This window comes from Larus michahellis, chromosome 3 (genome assembly GCF_964199755.1).
Source record: "Larus michahellis chromosome 3, bLarMic1.1, whole genome shotgun sequence".
NCBI classification, from domain to species: Eukaryota; Metazoa; Chordata; class Aves; order Charadriiformes; family Laridae; genus Larus; species Larus michahellis.
In genome coordinates, this window is record NC_133898.1 from 14,821,855 (window position 1) to 14,839,738 (window position 17,884).

General features: G+C 51.1%; 2 protein-coding genes across 3 annotated transcripts in view; one reads left to right on the forward strand and one right to left on the reverse strand.

Moving 5' to 3' along the window:
• Positions 1-14: 14 nt before the first annotated feature.
• On the forward strand, positions 15-1,287 carry MEA1 (male-enhanced antigen 1). The gene is made up of 3 exons (XM_074578761.1): positions 15-295; positions 394-517; positions 595-1,287. The coding sequence occupies exons 1-3, from the start codon at positions 50-52 to the stop codon at positions 756-758; spliced, it is 534 nt and encodes a 177-aa protein (XP_074434862.1). The 5' UTR covers positions 15-49; the 3' UTR covers positions 759-1,287.
• Positions 1,166-17,884, reverse strand: part of PPP2R5D (protein phosphatase 2 regulatory subunit B'delta) — a 30,613-nt gene continuing 13,894 nt past the window's right edge. For both annotated transcript variants that reach the window (XM_074578749.1, XM_074578748.1), the window contains exons 10-16: positions 17,141-17,194; positions 13,996-14,166; positions 11,811-11,938; positions 9,622-9,723; positions 5,114-5,186; positions 4,534-4,650; positions 1,166-4,159 (exon numbers count right to left, since the gene is read on the reverse strand). In XM_074578749.1, coding sequence (XP_074434850.1) covers positions 4,022-4,159; positions 4,534-4,650; positions 5,114-5,186; positions 9,622-9,723; positions 11,811-11,938; positions 13,996-14,166; positions 17,141-17,194 — 783 coding nt within the window. In that variant the 3' untranslated portion in view covers positions 1,166-4,021. The remainder of the gene's footprint in view (positions 4,160-4,533; positions 4,651-5,113; positions 5,187-9,621; positions 9,724-11,810; positions 11,939-13,995; positions 14,167-17,140; positions 17,195-17,884) is intronic.

A 17,884-nucleotide genomic window follows, 5' to 3' on the forward strand; every position in this document is an offset into this window, starting at 1 on the left:
CGGCGCTTCCGGGCGGCGGTGGGACCTCCTCCGGCGCCGCGCCCGGTGTATGGCGGTGGCGCGGAGTATGGGGCCGGAGCGGGTGTGTCCCGAGGAGCCGGGGCCGCCGGAGGCCCCCGACGGCGCGGCGGGATGGAGCGGCGACGAGGAAGAAGAGGAGGAGGAGGAGGAAGAAGAGGAAGGCGGCAGCGGCGGCGTCGGGTACTTGTACCAGCCGCTGAGCCAGGAGCCGGAGCCGGGCCCCGGCGAGGCGGGCCCCACCGAGGCGGGCCCCGGCCTGCAGGAGCGGCTGCAGGTACCGGCCGGCCCTCCCGCCGGGCCGGGGCTGGGGGAGAGCGGGCGGGGAACGGTCCCGACTGCCCCCCCCCCGCCGCTGCCCGCCTTTCTCTGCAGATGCTGAGGCTGCACCTGCCCGACCCGCCGGCGGACAGCGAGGAGGAGGAGGAGGAGGAGGCGGCGGCGGTGGGGGAAGGCGCTGCGGCCCAGAGCAGTCGCAGCTCCATCCCCATGGATGCAGGTAACGGCGTCTCCGGCCGGGCCTCCCCCCCGCGACCCCGGGGCTCGGCCGCGGTCTCACGCCCTCTCTGTTGCCAGAGCATGTGGAGCTGGTGAAGAGGACGATGGCCGGCGTGAAGCTTCCCACCCTGGGCATCCCCGCCTGGGCCAGCCAGATCTCTGAGGACCAGTGGAAGGACGTGGTGCAGCGCACGCTGCAGGCCCGGCAGAGCCTCGGTGGCCCCAAGCCCGAGTGGAAGTGAAGGGCAAGCTGCGGCGCGGGGGCTGCTGACCCCAGCCCTCCCTCCGCCAGGCGGGCACCTGCTGACCCGGAGCCCAGTGGTGATGGGACTCGCCACCATCGACCTTCCAGTTTCTCCCACTGACGTCGTCCGACCGCCCTTCCTGCTCCTTTTTCCTGGTTCTGGCTGGCGCGTAAGTCACTGTGATGTCCTTGTGTTGGCTTCCTCTGCCTCCGAGGAGCCCAACCGGTTTCCATACCTGTGTGCATGTGGAGGGAGAGGGCTTGGCTGGCTTTGCCCAGATTCCCTTGGGACAAACACTGGATTTGTTCCCGCGCTGTCAGTGCTGGAGAAGTCCCTCTCCACACTAGGGCCCCTCCTCCCAGGACAGGGGCTGTGTGTTGGAATACCAGAGGTGGAGTCCAATATGTCTTTCCAAGAGATTGGTTTTATTTAGTTCTGTACATACAGGGACATCTGTACAAAATCCAACACTTTCATACTATGTAATGCTCTACTGAAAATAAAGTACACCATATGTACATATGAACTGTAAGCAGCTTAATACTTGTGTCCAGGGGGTGAATGCAGTAGTTAGTTTTGCTTGTTCCCTCGGGAGGAGGGAGCCAGGTGAAGTGGAAGAGGCAGCTCCAGTTCTGTCCATTTGGCTGATGTGGGGAAAGGCAGAGGCAGAAATGAGCAGCACTAACGCTAGAAACCAAGTGTTGAGCAAGGGGCAGCTGTAGCGTGGCAGACACAGGTCTGCGTATGAGCAGTACGTGTGGCAGAGAGGGTGAACACACTCCCCCCCCCCCCTCCCTTTCTCACATGGTCCCCTTCTTAGATGTCCAGGACACTGGAATGAATAGGCAGCAAACTAATGGCCATGTGAAGGTACTAAGCCTAAGTTCCCTGACCCAGAACAAGACACACAAAGCTATGAGAACATCGAAGCCGTACAGCACGTAGTTGTGATGCATTACAGTCCTGCCCCGGCACATGGCACAACGCCGGCAGCGTCCCTCGGGGGCTGCCGGCAGAGACAGACCATCTGCAGGACAGCGACAGCCTCTGCGCACCAGAAGTCTCTGTTCCTTCTCGCAAGCAGAACAGCCCGCAGCAGGGAAAGGCAGCCACTGCCTAGCAGCAAGCAGGCTCGAGTGAGGGCATACACATGCTGTAGCACTCTAAAAAAAAAAATAATAAATGAGGTGGCGGCTTGATAACGCAACGCTAAGCGGACGAGTCGGAAAGCCTGTACTGCAACGGGGAGAAACGTCCTCCCCAGCCCGAGCCCTGCTGCGGGTGGCACGTGGCAGTCCTCGTCTCCGCTGTGCCCAGAGGCGCCTGCCGCTCCTGTGCGCCATCCGGCATCACCCAGTGCACGTCTACATGCTGTGCCAGGCGTGAGGTAATTGATTGGCAGCTGACCATGAGCTCGGACTAATGTTCAAAATAAGCAATAACCTCCCTGAGGTGTTTCGTAAGTCTCCTGATGAACTGGCCCATTGCGTGAAGCGGAGGGGAGGTGGGGTCCTGCGTGACTGTGGGTGATCTCGCACATATTCACGCTTGCCAGCTGCTCCTGAGAGATGGTGGCATGCCTAACGAGGGCCGAACCGAAAGAGAGCTAAACAGGGCAAGGGCTACGGGATACACAGGGAAAAAACAGCCTAGTTTGGGTTGGAAGAAAGACGTGCTGCCCACCAGCAGTAAGAGCAGAGGGGATGAACCTCTGACCTGGGAATGATTTACTGGTGAGGACAAGCAGATACACCAGGATCTTCTGCAACATCCCACGATGCTGCAAAGCAGCGTCAGACTAGCACCGACCCCATAAACTCCCTGCGCTGTTGCAAACCCACTTAAGCTTATGTGTCAAGAAAGCAAGCGCAGCAGGTAAGAAGCAAGGAAGACTCCCTTTTCTATCGGAAGCCGGTCTCTCTGAGGTGGCACCGTGGCCTGGCTCTGAATCGGCACCAGGAAAGGTAGGGGAGAAAGCCAGATCACAGTAGCACCCACGTGCTGCGCAACCCCCTGGGCTATCAGCAAGTGCGCTCTAAATGCTAAATTAGCACAACAAGTCCCTGATGCACCGTACGATAACTAACAAGGGCCTCGGGCCACAGCAGGTGCCAAAGTAACAGGGCGAGGTGAACTTTGCTCAGAGCACCCACGGAAGCAATTCAGCAGTAGCACCTAGCCATTGATCATGAAGAGGAGACAACTGAACACTCACAAACTCAGCCTGGCCCCGTAATGTGTATCCGTTGCTTCCACTAGTTTGCAGAAATGACTTTAGCAGCGCAAGCTTCCTAGAAACCCTGGCCACTGCAGAGCTAAGGATGGGATACGGCGACAAAGGGAGAGCTGCAGGAGTATTTTAATTGAGCAGGTAGAGGAGGAAAGCAGAAGTCAGTGGCTGACACCTGCTACGAAGCGGGAAGTTAATTCTGGGCCCACAATTAACCCAAGACACCGGGATGGAGACGAGTCAGCACGGACCAACACAAACAGCTGAAGGAATTCACTTTCCCACAAGAGAGCTTCTAAGGATGCTCTAAAGGCAGGGCTGCAGTAGTATGTAGTGCTTGCACCCAGCTTTACTGGGGGTGGCGAAGCACTGAACCCCCACTCCACTGACAGGGGAACAGAACAAGGGGCTTGAAGCAAAAGAAAGGTGGAAGCAAACATCTCCTCCGCTGTACGTGAGACCCTCCAGCTGCAGAGCTGCACCCCAAGGCAGGGCAAAGAGGCAGCAGAGCCCCCACAAACTCTGCCACACGCTCCTGCCCCCAGCTCAGCCTGACCTCTGACCGCCGCAGGCCTTGGCTGCGCAGGCAGCATGGCAGGCATGGCAGAGATGGGCACTTGGGGCTTGTAGCAGCATGCTGAGCCACGCGCGGTAGCCTCTGGCCAGCACGGAGCCCGTGCTGCAGGGCAGCAAGGCTCTGGCTTCCAGGCAGAGTAAGAACCAGGAGGCACCTGGAAATGAAGCGACTCCTGCCCGGGCTGACACAACCGCAGCTCAGGCAGGCTCCCTTCACGCACGCACACCCAAGGTGGAAAGGCAGGAGGAAGGAGGAAAAGCGGGAGGACGTGACAGTGGTGAGATACAAGTTATAACGTAAAACCAGATCTACCCTGGAGGGGTGTGGATGGAGTGGAGGACAGGCACAGCTCACCATGTTCATTCCTTATTTATACATGAGAACCGAGTGCATTTCCGTGACCCCTGGGGGAAAGGGATGGGGCAGAGCTTCCCGGGCCAGCTCCTGAGCCCGTCAGAGAGCCTCCTGGCTTGAGGTGAGAAACTCTTCTGCTCTCTTGTGGGCCTCCAGGGCTTTTATAGTGTAGACGTCCTGAGGAAGCTCAGATTTCCGGCGCAGCAAAACTTTCTCCTTCTTAATGTCTTTCAGCATCTACAGACAAACCAAAGGAGTCAGGAATCAGCAGCAAACCCCTTCACCCCTCCATCCTCCCCATTCTCTGACTCCAACTGCTCTAGGACATGCTAGGTGACGCTGCAGCATGCTGCAGAACAGGCTGAGAGCCAAACACAGACCAAAAGGATACAGAAAAGTCCCACTTGCACTTTTTCCAGAGTGGGAAGGTTAGATAAACTCCACTCTTCAGACTACAGGTTGATCTCTAATGATCAGGGATGACAGTAGGGGCATTTACCCTCAGAACACTTGGAAAGAGCCAGTTGTGGCTGCTGGACCCTGGACTGACTATGCTGATGTCCTGGCTGGTCTAAGAGTAATTGTGGAAGGACCCTAGTCACTTTACGCACCTGCACAGCTTCCGTCTCCACCGTTTTCTTCAGTAGCTGTATATCCTCTGCAGTCGGGGTCTCCGTTTCCATACAGCAGACAGAAGGCAATGATGAAGGTGCGTAATACATGGGGTACTGCAGATAACACAGACAGCCGGAGAGTCAGCACGCCATCCAACACCAAGCCTTCTCCCCCAGCATCCCAACACAGCACGGCACGCTTCTTCCAGCCGCCCTCTCTGGCACCCGCAAAGGTGGCAGTAGGTACACAGACAGGAAAGGAGCATCTTCTCCTACCCATTCCTGCCTGTGCCCTCTGAGCCACCGCACACCGCATGTGCAGCAGCCACAGCTGAGAAACACGTACATGCTCTCTAAGGCATTACTTAGAGGTCAGTGCTACGGAGGGGACCAGGCTGGTAAAACACTGCCAGCATCCCCAAGACACTGGGTTTTGGGAGGGACAGACCGCAGCTACAGCTGTGTGCACAGGACTGAGATGAGGTGCTAGAGCCTGCTCTCATGAGCTGAGGAAGCAGGTGAAGACCCCCCCCCCAACATTCTCATCTCATTCACCCTAGGTCCTGCTGCTACCCACCTGGGGGTTCAGCCGGGCCAGCTCCTCTATTTTCTGCCACATTTCTTCTCGTTCCTTCATCCTGAACCTTCCCCTGCAGAGAGAGAGAGCGCAAGTGTGAACTCCTGGGGAAAGTGCAGCTTTCGCTCACTGGAAAAACAAAGGCAAGAGACACTGGAAAAGTGCAGGCGAGAGGGAGAGCTGCTCTGTCCTTCAGAGACCCCTAATCCTACCTACAAGTGAGATGTGGCAAGAAGAGGGGACACAGGGCAGCTAGCAGGAGGTAGGCAGGCACGCTCCTCGCCCACCTCAGAGCACGGGGTGGCAGCACTGGGCCGCACAGGTACTTTTTCTCTGGCTTTGTGCTGCAGGAGTGGACCAGAGCAACCGGTTTCTGGAGTAAAGTGATGACACCAGTTTGGATGTCAAACACACATTTCCCTGGTGCCCCACAGATGCAGAGGGACAAACTGCCATTTCCAAGAGAGCTGGGGCCCAAATGCCCACAGTTCCCTCTCTCTCTCTGGCCATAACACACCAGAGAGCTGCCCAAACTCCCAGACGCAGCTCTTGAACTTGGCACAGATTTTGGCCCAGACCTTAAGTGACCGTTCAACTGGGCCACCTGTAAATCCCAGGGAAGGCTCCCTGCAAACAGAGGTGAGCATCCACCGCTCCTTGTTATTCTCTTCTACATTTTAAACATCTGCACTAAAATCTCTGCTTTATTTATGATTTTAACTAACTACTTGGCTTTCATCCCAGCTACTAGTGCCCTATCTATCCACGCTAAGGAAGTTCTTATAGTCTGTAATCACCTCACACTCTTGAAATCTTTGTAAGAAAGGAGGCTAAAAATGAGAATGAAGCTGCCAAGCACTCAAGCAGCAGATTGCTCCATCACAGAACAGAGAGTCAAAAAAAACTCCAACAAACCAAATCCCTAATGAATAACCCACACCTCAATTTCTGACAGCTCTGGAGATCTCTGCAGGGGACTGTGACCTGGAGTTAGTACTGATCTTTGCTAGCTCTTTGCTGCCTCATCCCCAATTTCTCCAGAATCCTTTTTAATTGCCTGGTAAACAGAAACATACATATTACTCCTATCTTGCCACTGGAAATGTAGACCAACACGTCTGTCCACAAAGGCCCTGACATCATGAAGGCCACTGCCTTTCTAGGTGATGTGGACCTCATGAGCTCCCTTCATGACAGTATGAGGAAGCCACTGGCAGGACATTCGGGAAAGAAGGGCTATACTGGGAGGTATCTTCTCCTTCCCACTGCTGTGGCCTACATAGGAGGAGGCAAGGTAGCCGCTACCAGAGAGATGTCAAGTGCCAGGGTGGCCCCAGGGCACGTTGACACCACGCTCCTTGAAAGGCAGTGTTTGAGGACCTCACACTTTTACAGAAGGGCACATTCGGGACAAGACACTATCTACCTGCCCCAACCTCCCCAATGTTTTCCGAAGGGTTCTGATAATTCAAACAGCTTCAAGATGTCTGGGGAGATTAGTAAGGCGCAGTCAGTCCACCTGCACTGAACAGCAGAGAGCCTCCCCACGTGTCCCAGGAAGACTCCGTCCCTCCATGACCAGCCTCGGCTGCAGCCGCCCAGCCAGGGGCGCAGCAGTGACAGGCCTCAGCTGGCACGTCACTTGTAGGCACAGTAACTAATTAAAAACCATGGCTAAGCCTTTTCTGAGCAGGCTTCTCAACATCTGGTTGCAGCCTAGTTGTGTACCTACAAGCTCTCTCCTTCTCACCGCTTCACGTTTACTGACTCTTTGCACGTGCAGTCCTTCCCACACACGCTATTTCCTAGTTCACAGCACAAGGTCTCTATCGGCTCACTGGGAAAACACTTCATAGGTCTCTCTCCCTTTTTCTGTCTACGCTTAAGTAGCCTCAGTGTTTCAAACACGTCAGTCTCACTGAATAAGGCTGAAGTCCTGCGGAAAAAGCAAGGCATCACACAGTTAAAGGTCAGTCTTGCATTACAGTGATCCAGCCAGCATTCCCTTCGGCACACTGCTTTACTCCGGAGGCACTCGACATCACAGCCTCACAGGTTTTTATTAGGAAAAAAGAAAAAAAAGTACCATTTCTATCTGGTTGAAGTATCTGTGTTTGAAAAGAAAACGGCAATTGACTGCAATGCCACGTCACTGTCCGCCGACAGGCATGGCCTGCAGTCAGCTCTGCCAGGGAGGCAGCAGAAACGAGCTGCGGATGCAGCGTGTCTTCTCCACTGAAAGGGAGGCAACAGGACCTGCCGCTCATCAGAACAGGTCACAGCGCTCTGCGGACAGAAGAGCAGGTAGGGGAAGCGCAGGAATGGCACTCCAAACACTGAGGCAGACTCTTCAGCTACGAAACGGTCTCGTTCCACCAGGGAGACAGCACTAAGCAACGCTCTCCTGCCTCTGAAACACGCTTTTTCTAACCCCGTTCATTCCAGCAATGACTTATTCTATTACACTCCAGAACATGCAGCCGCAGTGTTAAGTGCACATAGATTTGCTTACATTTCTTGGGTATTTTAAAGACATGGAAGGAAAAGATGATATTTTCACAATGGACTTAAGTAAAGAACTCGGGCATACTGCTCTAGTAAACCCAGGTTTCTAATTCACCTTCCCAAGTGCACGCTCTTTCCCCCACCATTGTCCTACGTCCTGTCCAGTCCCAGGCCCCTTGCCCAACAAACCCCGATCTCCTCACTCCTCTAATTTGTTCTCTTTACCTATCCCATTCCTACTATCCATTAAGTATTAAGACATTAAGAATAACAGTACCACCAACCCCCCGGCTCTTCACTGTACCTGTGCCCAAAGCCTCTACCTCCTTTCTACCTCCTTGCCCAGACAAGCTGCTCTTCCCCCCAGCCTGCTGTCCTACCCCATTCCCTTCTGCCACAAATTTCCCTCTCTAGTCCCTACAGACCTTTCACAACTTTCTCTCCCAGCTCTAGCATCCCTTCAGAGGGAGACCTTTTTACATTTCTCATGCCAGGAACAGCTGCTAATGCTGTGCTAGCGACAAGAGAGTTGAGCCTTATTGTCTTCACCCAGAACATCCTCCTTAGCTGGGTCTCTGTGGCAGGGAAATCCCACTTAGCCGAGGAATTGTATCATGCTCACCATAGGTAAACTCATCTCGGATTCAGCTGAAAGACATTTTTACATCCCGCCCACCAAGCCTTCAATTGACATTTTACCAAATTCGGTTATCTAGGAGAGCAAAAGGTTTATCCTTGATAAAAACCCCAATACAAGGTTTTCTGAAGCATCATTAAGCACTAGAGGAAAAAAAAAAATCATCTTAACATGAGCAGATGTTAGCTCATGTTAACTCTGCAGCTCTAGCTGTCCATTTCTTGGACGGCTCTGGGCTGCTTCCTTGACCTTTTCCAGAACAATCCTCCATCAGCCACGCACCAATGCTGGGAACCGTCACTGTCAGCAGGTCAGCATGTGTAGAGGCTAAACAGGTAGAAAAAGCTCCTGATGGAAACTCCAGGTAGGTCTCATAGTAAACGTGCTCTCACTGTGACTTAAAATATACGTGCAGACATTTGTGGGCTTTACAAATGTCCTAGAATGGGAAAAAAAAAGTCCTGCTTGCTCCCAATTTAGGTGTTAACAAAACCTTAATTTCTCCATATGCAGATTACCCACCCCCAAGCTCTGATTCATATCTCAACTCTGTTATTTATTACTATTTCACAAAACCACTCAATGTATCCCAGAGCTCCCCACTGTCAGCAAGGGTTAGCCCTGCTCACCCCACCGCCACCCTTGTGGCAGCCCCGGCTCATCCAGGAACGAGAAGCATTATTTTATGTCACTAAGTCAGCAGAAAACAGACCCAGGGTAAAAAAAAAAAAGTTTCCTTCTAGCTTACTGAACTGACTCATCTTACCAAGGCAAGTCATACAAGCACCAAAACCCGCATGAAGAAGCAGAAAAAGTGGATTTTTTTTCCTCTTCACAGCAACATGGCACAGGTACTTGCGGAGCTCAGATTTTATCCCCACCACCTGCTGTTTGAAATTCCAGATATTATTCCATCTTTATTACTGGAAAACTGAAAGCGTCCTGTGGCATGAAAGATGCATTACGCCCACTGCAGCGAAGCTCTTCAGAAAAGTAAAGCAGCAGGATTCCACTGGCGGCACTACGGCATATACGAACCAGTAAATATTTCCAAGGCAGAGCATAAGTGTCTCTGCAAAGCTGAGTATCCTCTACATTGCAATTTATTTCCTCGTGACCCAGCAAACTTTGTCACTCTTTTCTAAGCTACCTGCTTCATCAGAACTGAAAGGATTTTTATCAGGGCACATGTTTTACCTCTTCTCATGCCTACACATAGTTATTGCTGAGGAATCCTGCTTTTTGACAAAATGATTCGCACCACCTTTCCTTTTCCCCTCTGCCTGTTGGCATCTACCTTCTGTTACTGTACCCCAAGGAGACTCCATGACGAGCCCAAATTACTTGCCAAGAACCTCTTACTCACTTCTGCTTTTCTGCCTTATATTGCTGCGTGCAGTCATCAAAAAGCTTTTGGTTCATCTCCATGAACAGCTTCAGTGCATTGTAGATCAGCCCATGGATTGTCCTGCGAAGAAACGAGGAGAGGAGAACAAGTCATGGTGGTATCTTCCAGGTTCTCAGCCCTGAGTTAGCACGAGCAGCGCAGACAAGAGCTAACAGCAGCAGCAACTCATACACTACAGCAATGTGAGAAAAGATTTTCACACAGTCATAGCTCTTAGCATGGGAAAACCCCGTCCACAAACACAGCAGAGACTATCACACAGGGAGAAAGAGACAGAGAAGAAAGAGAAGACCACTGGGACAGATCTCCTCTACTGTGGTCAGACTGATGAGTGCAAAAACACGCATTCACGTATTTATTTCTTGCAGTTAGAAACTGGAAAGGAAGGATGCTAGGGACCTGCTCCGGGCTGTTCTCAAGGGGGCTTTACCTAATCTAGCTTTAGTGCCTCCCACAGTTCACCTCACACATGCACAATGACTTTTTTGGGCCGCCCGGTATTCAGTCATCAGCTTTGTCACTGAGCTGCCCAAAACAGAGCCATTCAGCAGCCCTGTAGAGATGGGAACCTGCACAAAGAATACCACAGAAGAAACGCTGACTTTGTGTCAGCAATTTATGGATGGATAGCTTGTACTGTGTGTGAGCTCTCTCTGGGACAAGGACTCTCCCGGGGAATGAAAACAAGCACTGAAGCTGTCTCTGAAATACCTGACCCAGGGGCAAAAGACAAGAGACTCAGTAGATTGAGCTGTGTGCCTCGCCAGCTCTACAGACGGAATAAGGAAGAGAGCGCTACAGCCCTACTGGACTCACGCAGGCTGTCTGACAAAGTGCTGGAGTAGACAAGCTATGGGAAGGAAGAGGAGAATGTGAGGCACTCAACCTGCCCTGGGAAGATGTGTCTAGTGCTAAAACAAAGACAAGGAGAAATAAGAGGAAAACACTTTCAGGACTTCTGCCGTACCACTGGGAAGGAGACAGAAACAGCAGAATCACAAATCTTGACTGGTGCAAGAAGGAAACAGAACTGGTGAAGGGTTTCAGACAAGAACATGAAGTCCTTTTCTAAACTCTGATCAGGAGGGGCCGTAACGCTGAGCGAGAGAGGGTCTGTGCACATCTGCATGCACACGTGCCTATGTGCGCACACATCATATGTCCGTGTGTGCACGCACGTGTGTGCCTGTCTGCACACGCATGTGCCTGTTGGTGGGCGTGTGGGCGTAACTGGGTGTTTGTGCACATTCATCTCTGCATGTCTGTGTCTATCCCGGTCTTTAACTGGTGGCTGAAGTTCGTGCTTCCTGGTATAATGAAGAGAAGGAAGCAGTCAAACAGCAGACCAGCAGGGAGCTCTCTGCAAACAAGTCCCACCTCACAACCCTGTCTTTGCTACCACAGTACGCTCCTAAGCCCCGGACTCGCCCAGCCTCCCTAGAATTAATTATTTTGCTTTTTTTACACCCTCTAGAATAGGGGAAGATGACTTTTTTATGTGTCTTCCTGTGGGTTTTGCTGGCAGGCTTTAGGACCTTGGCTGCGGACTGAGTATTTGTAGCCAGTTTATTAAAAGGAAGTGAGTTTTACAACTTGAATTAACCAGGTAAGGAATCAAGGGAAGAAGCAGTGGGAAGAAAGGTGAGCAGGAAGTTGATGGGAGAACCATAAAACAGATGAGTATCAACGAATCAGACACAGAGACCAATAATTAGACATGGGACATCTGCCCGGTTACTTCTGCTTTCTCCGTTCTTCCTGTATGCAAGGACTCAGGCACTGCGTTAACCAAGGTCTCTGGTCATGGAGAGCATACGGGTGATGATTACTTAACAAGCAGCCAGAAGTTGGCTGGAAAACCTACTGCACACCTCCAAGAGACCTGCAGCATTAGTGGTATGCAGGTACCAAACTCTGGGTAGACTCAATGGCCCCAAGACAGGTCATTGCAGGTGCCTGACCCCTTGGCAGAAGCAGGTCACTGTGGTCTGCTGTGTCAATTTTCCATGCTAACAACCCCTCTGGCTCAGCACCGGGTGTCACCGAGCGCCATGCGTCATTGCACTGTAGCAGCATGCCCCAAGATCGCTAGTAGGTCAAGCAATCCTGCATGCACAGCAAGTGCCAGGGCATGCGGAAGGACCTACTTGTTCCAGTGACTCTTGGAGTTCTTGTAGAGCGCTGGAAACATGATCGGGAGAATTTTGGCTGCGTTATCGCTGATCAGGCTCATGATATACTCGTTGTTCCAATAGTACAGCGCTCGCTCTGCCACCTGCAGTGGGAGAGAAAGCCATCCTTGGAGAGGCTCCTTCCAGTAACACCTGTGGTGCACAGGGAAGCTGTGCAGTGCTGAGACCAGAGCTTGCCACCACCAAGCCAAGGAGTACATGCTTCCCCACAGCGCGGGCAGCAGGGCTGACCTTCGACAACTTCTACAAGCCATTCATCCCTGTCACCCAGCCTTCTTTCCATCAGCCTCTGCCAGACACGTCTTACTTTCCTGAGGAAAAACCTCGGGTTCTTGACTAGGCAAGCCTACCATTGATACACTGATGACTCCAACACCCTTTACACAACACTTGAGGATGGTAATGTCACCCACTCCAGGTCCCAGCTCAGACTGGCTCCAAGCCTCCTTCGTTTCCTCAGACTGTCCTCTGTAAAGCTCCATTCCTCCCATTCCTCCCTGGCCCTCCCCACAACAGAGTCTCTCTGGGCTTTGGAGCATGCTTCAGTCACCAGGCCCACAATTCATCCCTCTGATTTGGTAAGGGTGAAAATATGGAAAATCTTGGGGCAGACATCCTGCTCTAACAAGACAAGCAAGTCTAACAAGTTTCCACATAGCGACAGATTCAACCACAATTCTTCATATTTAATCACAAATCTGGGCAATGCAGATCACCAGGCTAATTTCTGCATTTAGCACCAGCTTGAGAATGGCTTAAAAAGCTAAGAAGAGAGACATCCAGTCTCAGTTTTATATTTCAGATGATGCAGAACTCACTACATCCCCTTAATGTATTGTTCACTTACCTAGCTTCGGTTTCCAGCTATTAGATCTTGTAAAGCCTTTACCTGCTAGATTAACACACAATCCACTCAGACAAAACTCTCCCCCACCAAGGTGTTCTGACTTACCAAGAAGTCAGTTCCTGGTTTTGCTCTCATACAAGCTGCAGACACAGAGACTGTTCAGCCTGACTGTAAGGGACACCTTTGGGGTTAATTTTCTTAGGCTGGAAAGTGTTTGCACCTTCTCCAGTTTTTTCAGTCTTGTTTTTCAAAAAGCTGGCAGCAGATGAGGGCTGCTACCAAGTACAGGATGCCTCTCCTCCAGCCTTTACCCTACTTTATTCAAGCTCCTTAGTTCCCTGTGGTAGCTCCTTCCACACCCAAAGGTCATGTTAGTCCTCTGGTTCCCACTGCCACACCAGTAATCCACGTCCAGCTGGTTTCCATCAGGCTCCTCCAGTCCTCTCCAGGAAACAGCGAACTTTTTACATACGCACGTGACCTAGACTGTCCTCATTTTTGGCTTGTAAACACGTGACTTTGTACATCTCTGTACAAAAAGACAGACTGAAGCCAGCCTACCTCACTGTGCAGTCACACTCACGCTGGGGGAGGGCTATGTCACTATTTAACACCCCATCTATACCTGGGTCAGCCACGTGTTTCACTGGCAAGCTGTCTTCTTCCTGGGCACCCTTCATGGCAACCTAAACCAGTGAGCCAAGAACACCTGCTAGGAGCTACTAGCAGGTTCTACCACCTTGGACATTTTAAACCTTAAGACTACCAGCCACAGAGGCTGTTTTAGCCTGATACTACAGCCAGCTTCCCTTCAGTGGGAACAAGAAGCAGACTCTAGCACTTTCTCAATATACCTCGCTCTTTACCACCTATACCAGAATAATACAAAGTACCTTCTCTGCACACTGTCTCTTTGCTTGGCCTCCCTCCAATACAGCCAGCTTGGTTTTACTCCAACGGGGTGACGCTGGATGGATCTCCTCTATGTTTGCTAGTCAAAACAGGAGGTGGCAGAGCACCGCTGCTCCAGCCTGCTGCAATAGATGGTGCTGAATAGCACAGTGCAGCAGGAGGGGCTCCACTGATCCATTTTGTTTTCTCTTTGGATGAGCTTGCTCTGTGGTTGTAGTGAGGATTCTCACAGCCTCCCACCACATCACCCCAGTACTCACCCTGGTCACACCTCCACGTGCCACTGATCCACAAAGACAAGCCCAAAAGCTGTGGTATCACCCCCACGTGCCAAGTGGGTTACAAGCCTATGCCTTATCCCCTCCCAGAGCTGCAACCCACCTGGAAGTGTGGGCTGGAGACACACTTGGCCAACTGCCTGAACAAGGGCTCCATAACTTTCACAAACTCAGACGGCTCAATCACATCCAGGATCTCCTCCAGCTCATTTAAAAACATCACCTCCTTGGGACTGTGAGTTTTCGGCCAGAACTTCAGCAAGCCCACAATCACCTGAACAGGGAGGGTACAGAGACAGTGTTAGAGGGTGAAAGTTAACGCCAGCTGTGAAATAAATTTTTAAATGTCTGTTCACAACAACAGAGGGGAGGAAGTAACAGAAGAGACTTTCTCAGAAAGTCAGGGTGGGTTACCAGGGAAGAAAGAAGACAAAAAGCCCAAACTCTGCCAAGTCTGGGCAGAGTGCAAGACAGCAGCACTGCCCAGGCTGCTACGACTCTGTAGTACAAGCACAAAGCTTAGAGCCACTTTTTTCCCCAAACACAACTTCACACAGAAGGCTCAAACCAGAGTGAGTAGCGGATGGCAGATGGTGCAGAGCAACCATGAAAGGTCAACTAATAAAATTGGAAATGCTATGGAGGAGGTCGCTGAGGAGTCATTATTCAATACACCGCAAAGCTTGAACACTGGGGAGCGGCCAATAAAAAATGCAATGGATGGGTTTGCGACAAGCAAAAGGAAGTATCATTTCACAAAAAAAGTAATTGGATTATGGAGTTCATTCTTCCAAGACTCCAAACAGACTCCAGAAGGGAGTAGACAAGTTTATGGAGTTTACACCTAATGGTGATAATCAAATAGGTTGCCCAGAGAAGCTGTGGATACCCCATCCTTGGAAGTGTTCAAGGCCAGGCTGGATGGGGCTTTGAGCAGCCTGGTCTAGTGGGAGGTGTCCCTGCCCAGGGCAGGGGGGTTGGAACTGGATGGTGTTTAAGGTCCCTTCCAACCCGAACCATTCTGTGATTCTGTGAAATATGACAATGCAGATGCAACTTCTGGCTGAGTAAACTACTGCTTACAAGATACTGGTGGAATATACTAGGGGAATGGCTACATCCCGCTTGATTTTAATTCTTTATTTTTAATATTGCTTCCTTCCCTACTCATCTGCTTCTAGACACAGTCAAAGGCAGGATCCAAGATCCTGCAGGCCTTCACTCTGTTGGAGCCATTGGTACGGTATTTACAGAAATGCCAGCTCTGTGGACACTAGACTCACACACAACTGGCAGTAGAAGTTGCTCTTTTCAAACTCTGTGTACTTCAGCAACCTGACCCTGAAGCCAGCACTAGAGAGGAAGCTCGCAGCAGTGAAGGGACAGTAGTGGGCAACACAACAGCAAGGTTATAAACATCTGAGCATTATGTTTCCACCAACTCAAGGCTCGAGAAGCCAACAGTTTGGTATCCTCAGTGTTTGTCATTACGCCAGTTTGCCATTCAGGCAAGAGTTAGCTTCAGTGACTCAGACGTAATTTCTCCTACAGCTAAGGTGGTGCGAGGTGTGTCGAGTCTGTCTTCACTATTACTGAGCACATCTGAAGCCTTGCTCACCTGGCAGTCATTCAGACTGCTGTTAACGCAAGAGCTACCATGTCAAGCCCTGCTGAGCAAGCTTCTGGGAGGACCACTCTAAGTGAGCATAGACCTAGTGAGTGATCTGGCCTCCTTCCAGCACTGATGGGAACATCTAGTGCATTTAGAGCCTTGCTGATGCAGAAACCCTGTAATTCTTCATGATTTCAATAACCCCAGTCACCTCAGGAGTCTATTCAAAACCTTCACAGGCAGGATGCTTCAACAGGACACAACATGCGGCAATATGGCCTTGGTATGTCTGGTTGAGACCCAATGCAATACCCACTAAAGGTAATGAAATTGTGTCATCCCACCGCTTTCCACAAGCACCAAACCGGACCTGGGTGTCTAATTCAGGGGCCACTAACCCATTACCCAGGAAACACTGACAATCTATGGAGCTTTCTTATTTGAATAAGCTGCAAAATGAATCCTGGAAATATTGACAGGTTTCTATTTCTCTCTTCTTTGCAGTGCTTTGGCAGGAGGTTGTTGGGCTGGATGTCAGCCACAGGAAGTATTCAGCATGGTCAGGAAGCTACTTTACGCAGTTTGTTTCAGAGCAGGCTTTTGGGAACACAGGAAACGGAGGACCCACATTTAAAGGAAAAGCTGGGAGGTCTGCTTCAGCACTGCTGGTGTCAGAGCTGAGGAACCAGAAAGCTGCCAATAGCTGACCAGCTTCCACCGAGCACAGTCAGTCTCACCATGAACGCACACATTTCAGCCAGAGAACAGAACGACCTCAGCTAGCATTACTCATTAAAATGCTCACGCTTTCTGGTGCTCCCTGCTACAGTGACACAAGCACACGTTCTTTGGCCATCTGCTGTTTTGAGGCTGTTGAAGCTCAGCTCTGTAGAAGACATTTCCTGGCCTGCAGTGGGTGGAGAAACACTTGTCTCCTGCTTGCACCCTCTGCCAAGCCGGCATATAGCCTAGTTAACACTGCAGGTCTGCGCAGCCAGTAATTGGAATATGTGAGGTCCCCATCTACACTGCTCACACATTTTAGAACCTGCTGTTTCCCAGCATTACATCCTGAAGGCAAATGTGTCTACAATGTGACTTAAGACTATGGAGCTAGCAAAGTGATGCTAGAGCAAGATGGACAATACTTTTGTCAAGGAACAGTGGCTTGCCTAAGTAGACCTTTGTGTTCCAGGTGCCTAACCTTATCCCCACAGTTTTTCAGCCAACTCCAGCAGTCTGGAGTGGACTCTTACTATTTCAGGGCCCCCGTGAGCTCATGCTGGTTCCATCAGATATCAGATGGCCATGTATTTTGTTCTCTGTGGCATCCGTCACCAGCTGAAAGCTCTGCCCTGGAAGGACAGCTCAGTATAGTGTTCCTTCTGCTACACCAAGATCTGAAGCACAAAGGAAGACTATAACCCACCTTCCTGAAGGTTTCAGGACAGAATGCCCAAAGGCTTGCACATGAGCAGCACAGCCCCTTCTGCCCACAGGGTACCAGGCAAACCCAGTGAACAACGCAGCTGACTCCCAGTCTCTTTAGCCTTTTTTCACCCCTGCCGTACTTTAAGGAAGCCATGATGCTTTTTAGGACGTGACTGACACATAGAGGTTAAGCAAGGTTACTCACTGGCTCTGTCAAGCTGCTGTCTTTCTCCAAGAACTGTACAACACAGTACGCCAACTGTAGGAAAAAAACACGGCAAAATTAGAGGCAAAATTCCTCAGGTGTACCTGAGATTAAAGCACCACCACCGCCCTAGGCTGGAAGTCACATTACGCCCTCCAGAGAGTGTGTGATAAGCAGACAGTTGCAGCTCCAAATGAATCCAGTTCTTCTGACAGCAAGCAAAGGCTCCAAGACCAAGTAGGCAGGGCCTGAGCTCAGGACATTCATGCAATACAAAGGATAAAACCTGAGCCACCTAGAACGGTCCACGGTTAATATATTCAAATGCAAGCACAGCTGCACACATGGGAAGGAACAAACCTGACTATCACAAAGCCCTGCACCATAAAAACAAGGCTGGGAGAACAGACATCGCTGCTCAGTACCCATATTTTTTCACTTCATAGCCCAAGTTCTGATCTTCTCCACTCTTCTATTACATATAGTAAATTGCAAGAAATTAATCTCTATACCAGCCTAGCAGCCCAGCACGCTGATTTCTCTGCATATCTCAGCGGTGACTAACAGCTGACTGTGACACCACGCGCACAGGCTGACAACTGCAGCTTGGAATTTTACCTCTCTGGCTTCAGCAGGGCCCCAATATTTCACAAACTTCCAGCACAAAGAGGCAAAGCAGGCCACAGCATTAAGTCATCAGGAAACGGCAGGATACCCTCCTATCAGCCCCAGGGCAAAAGGCAC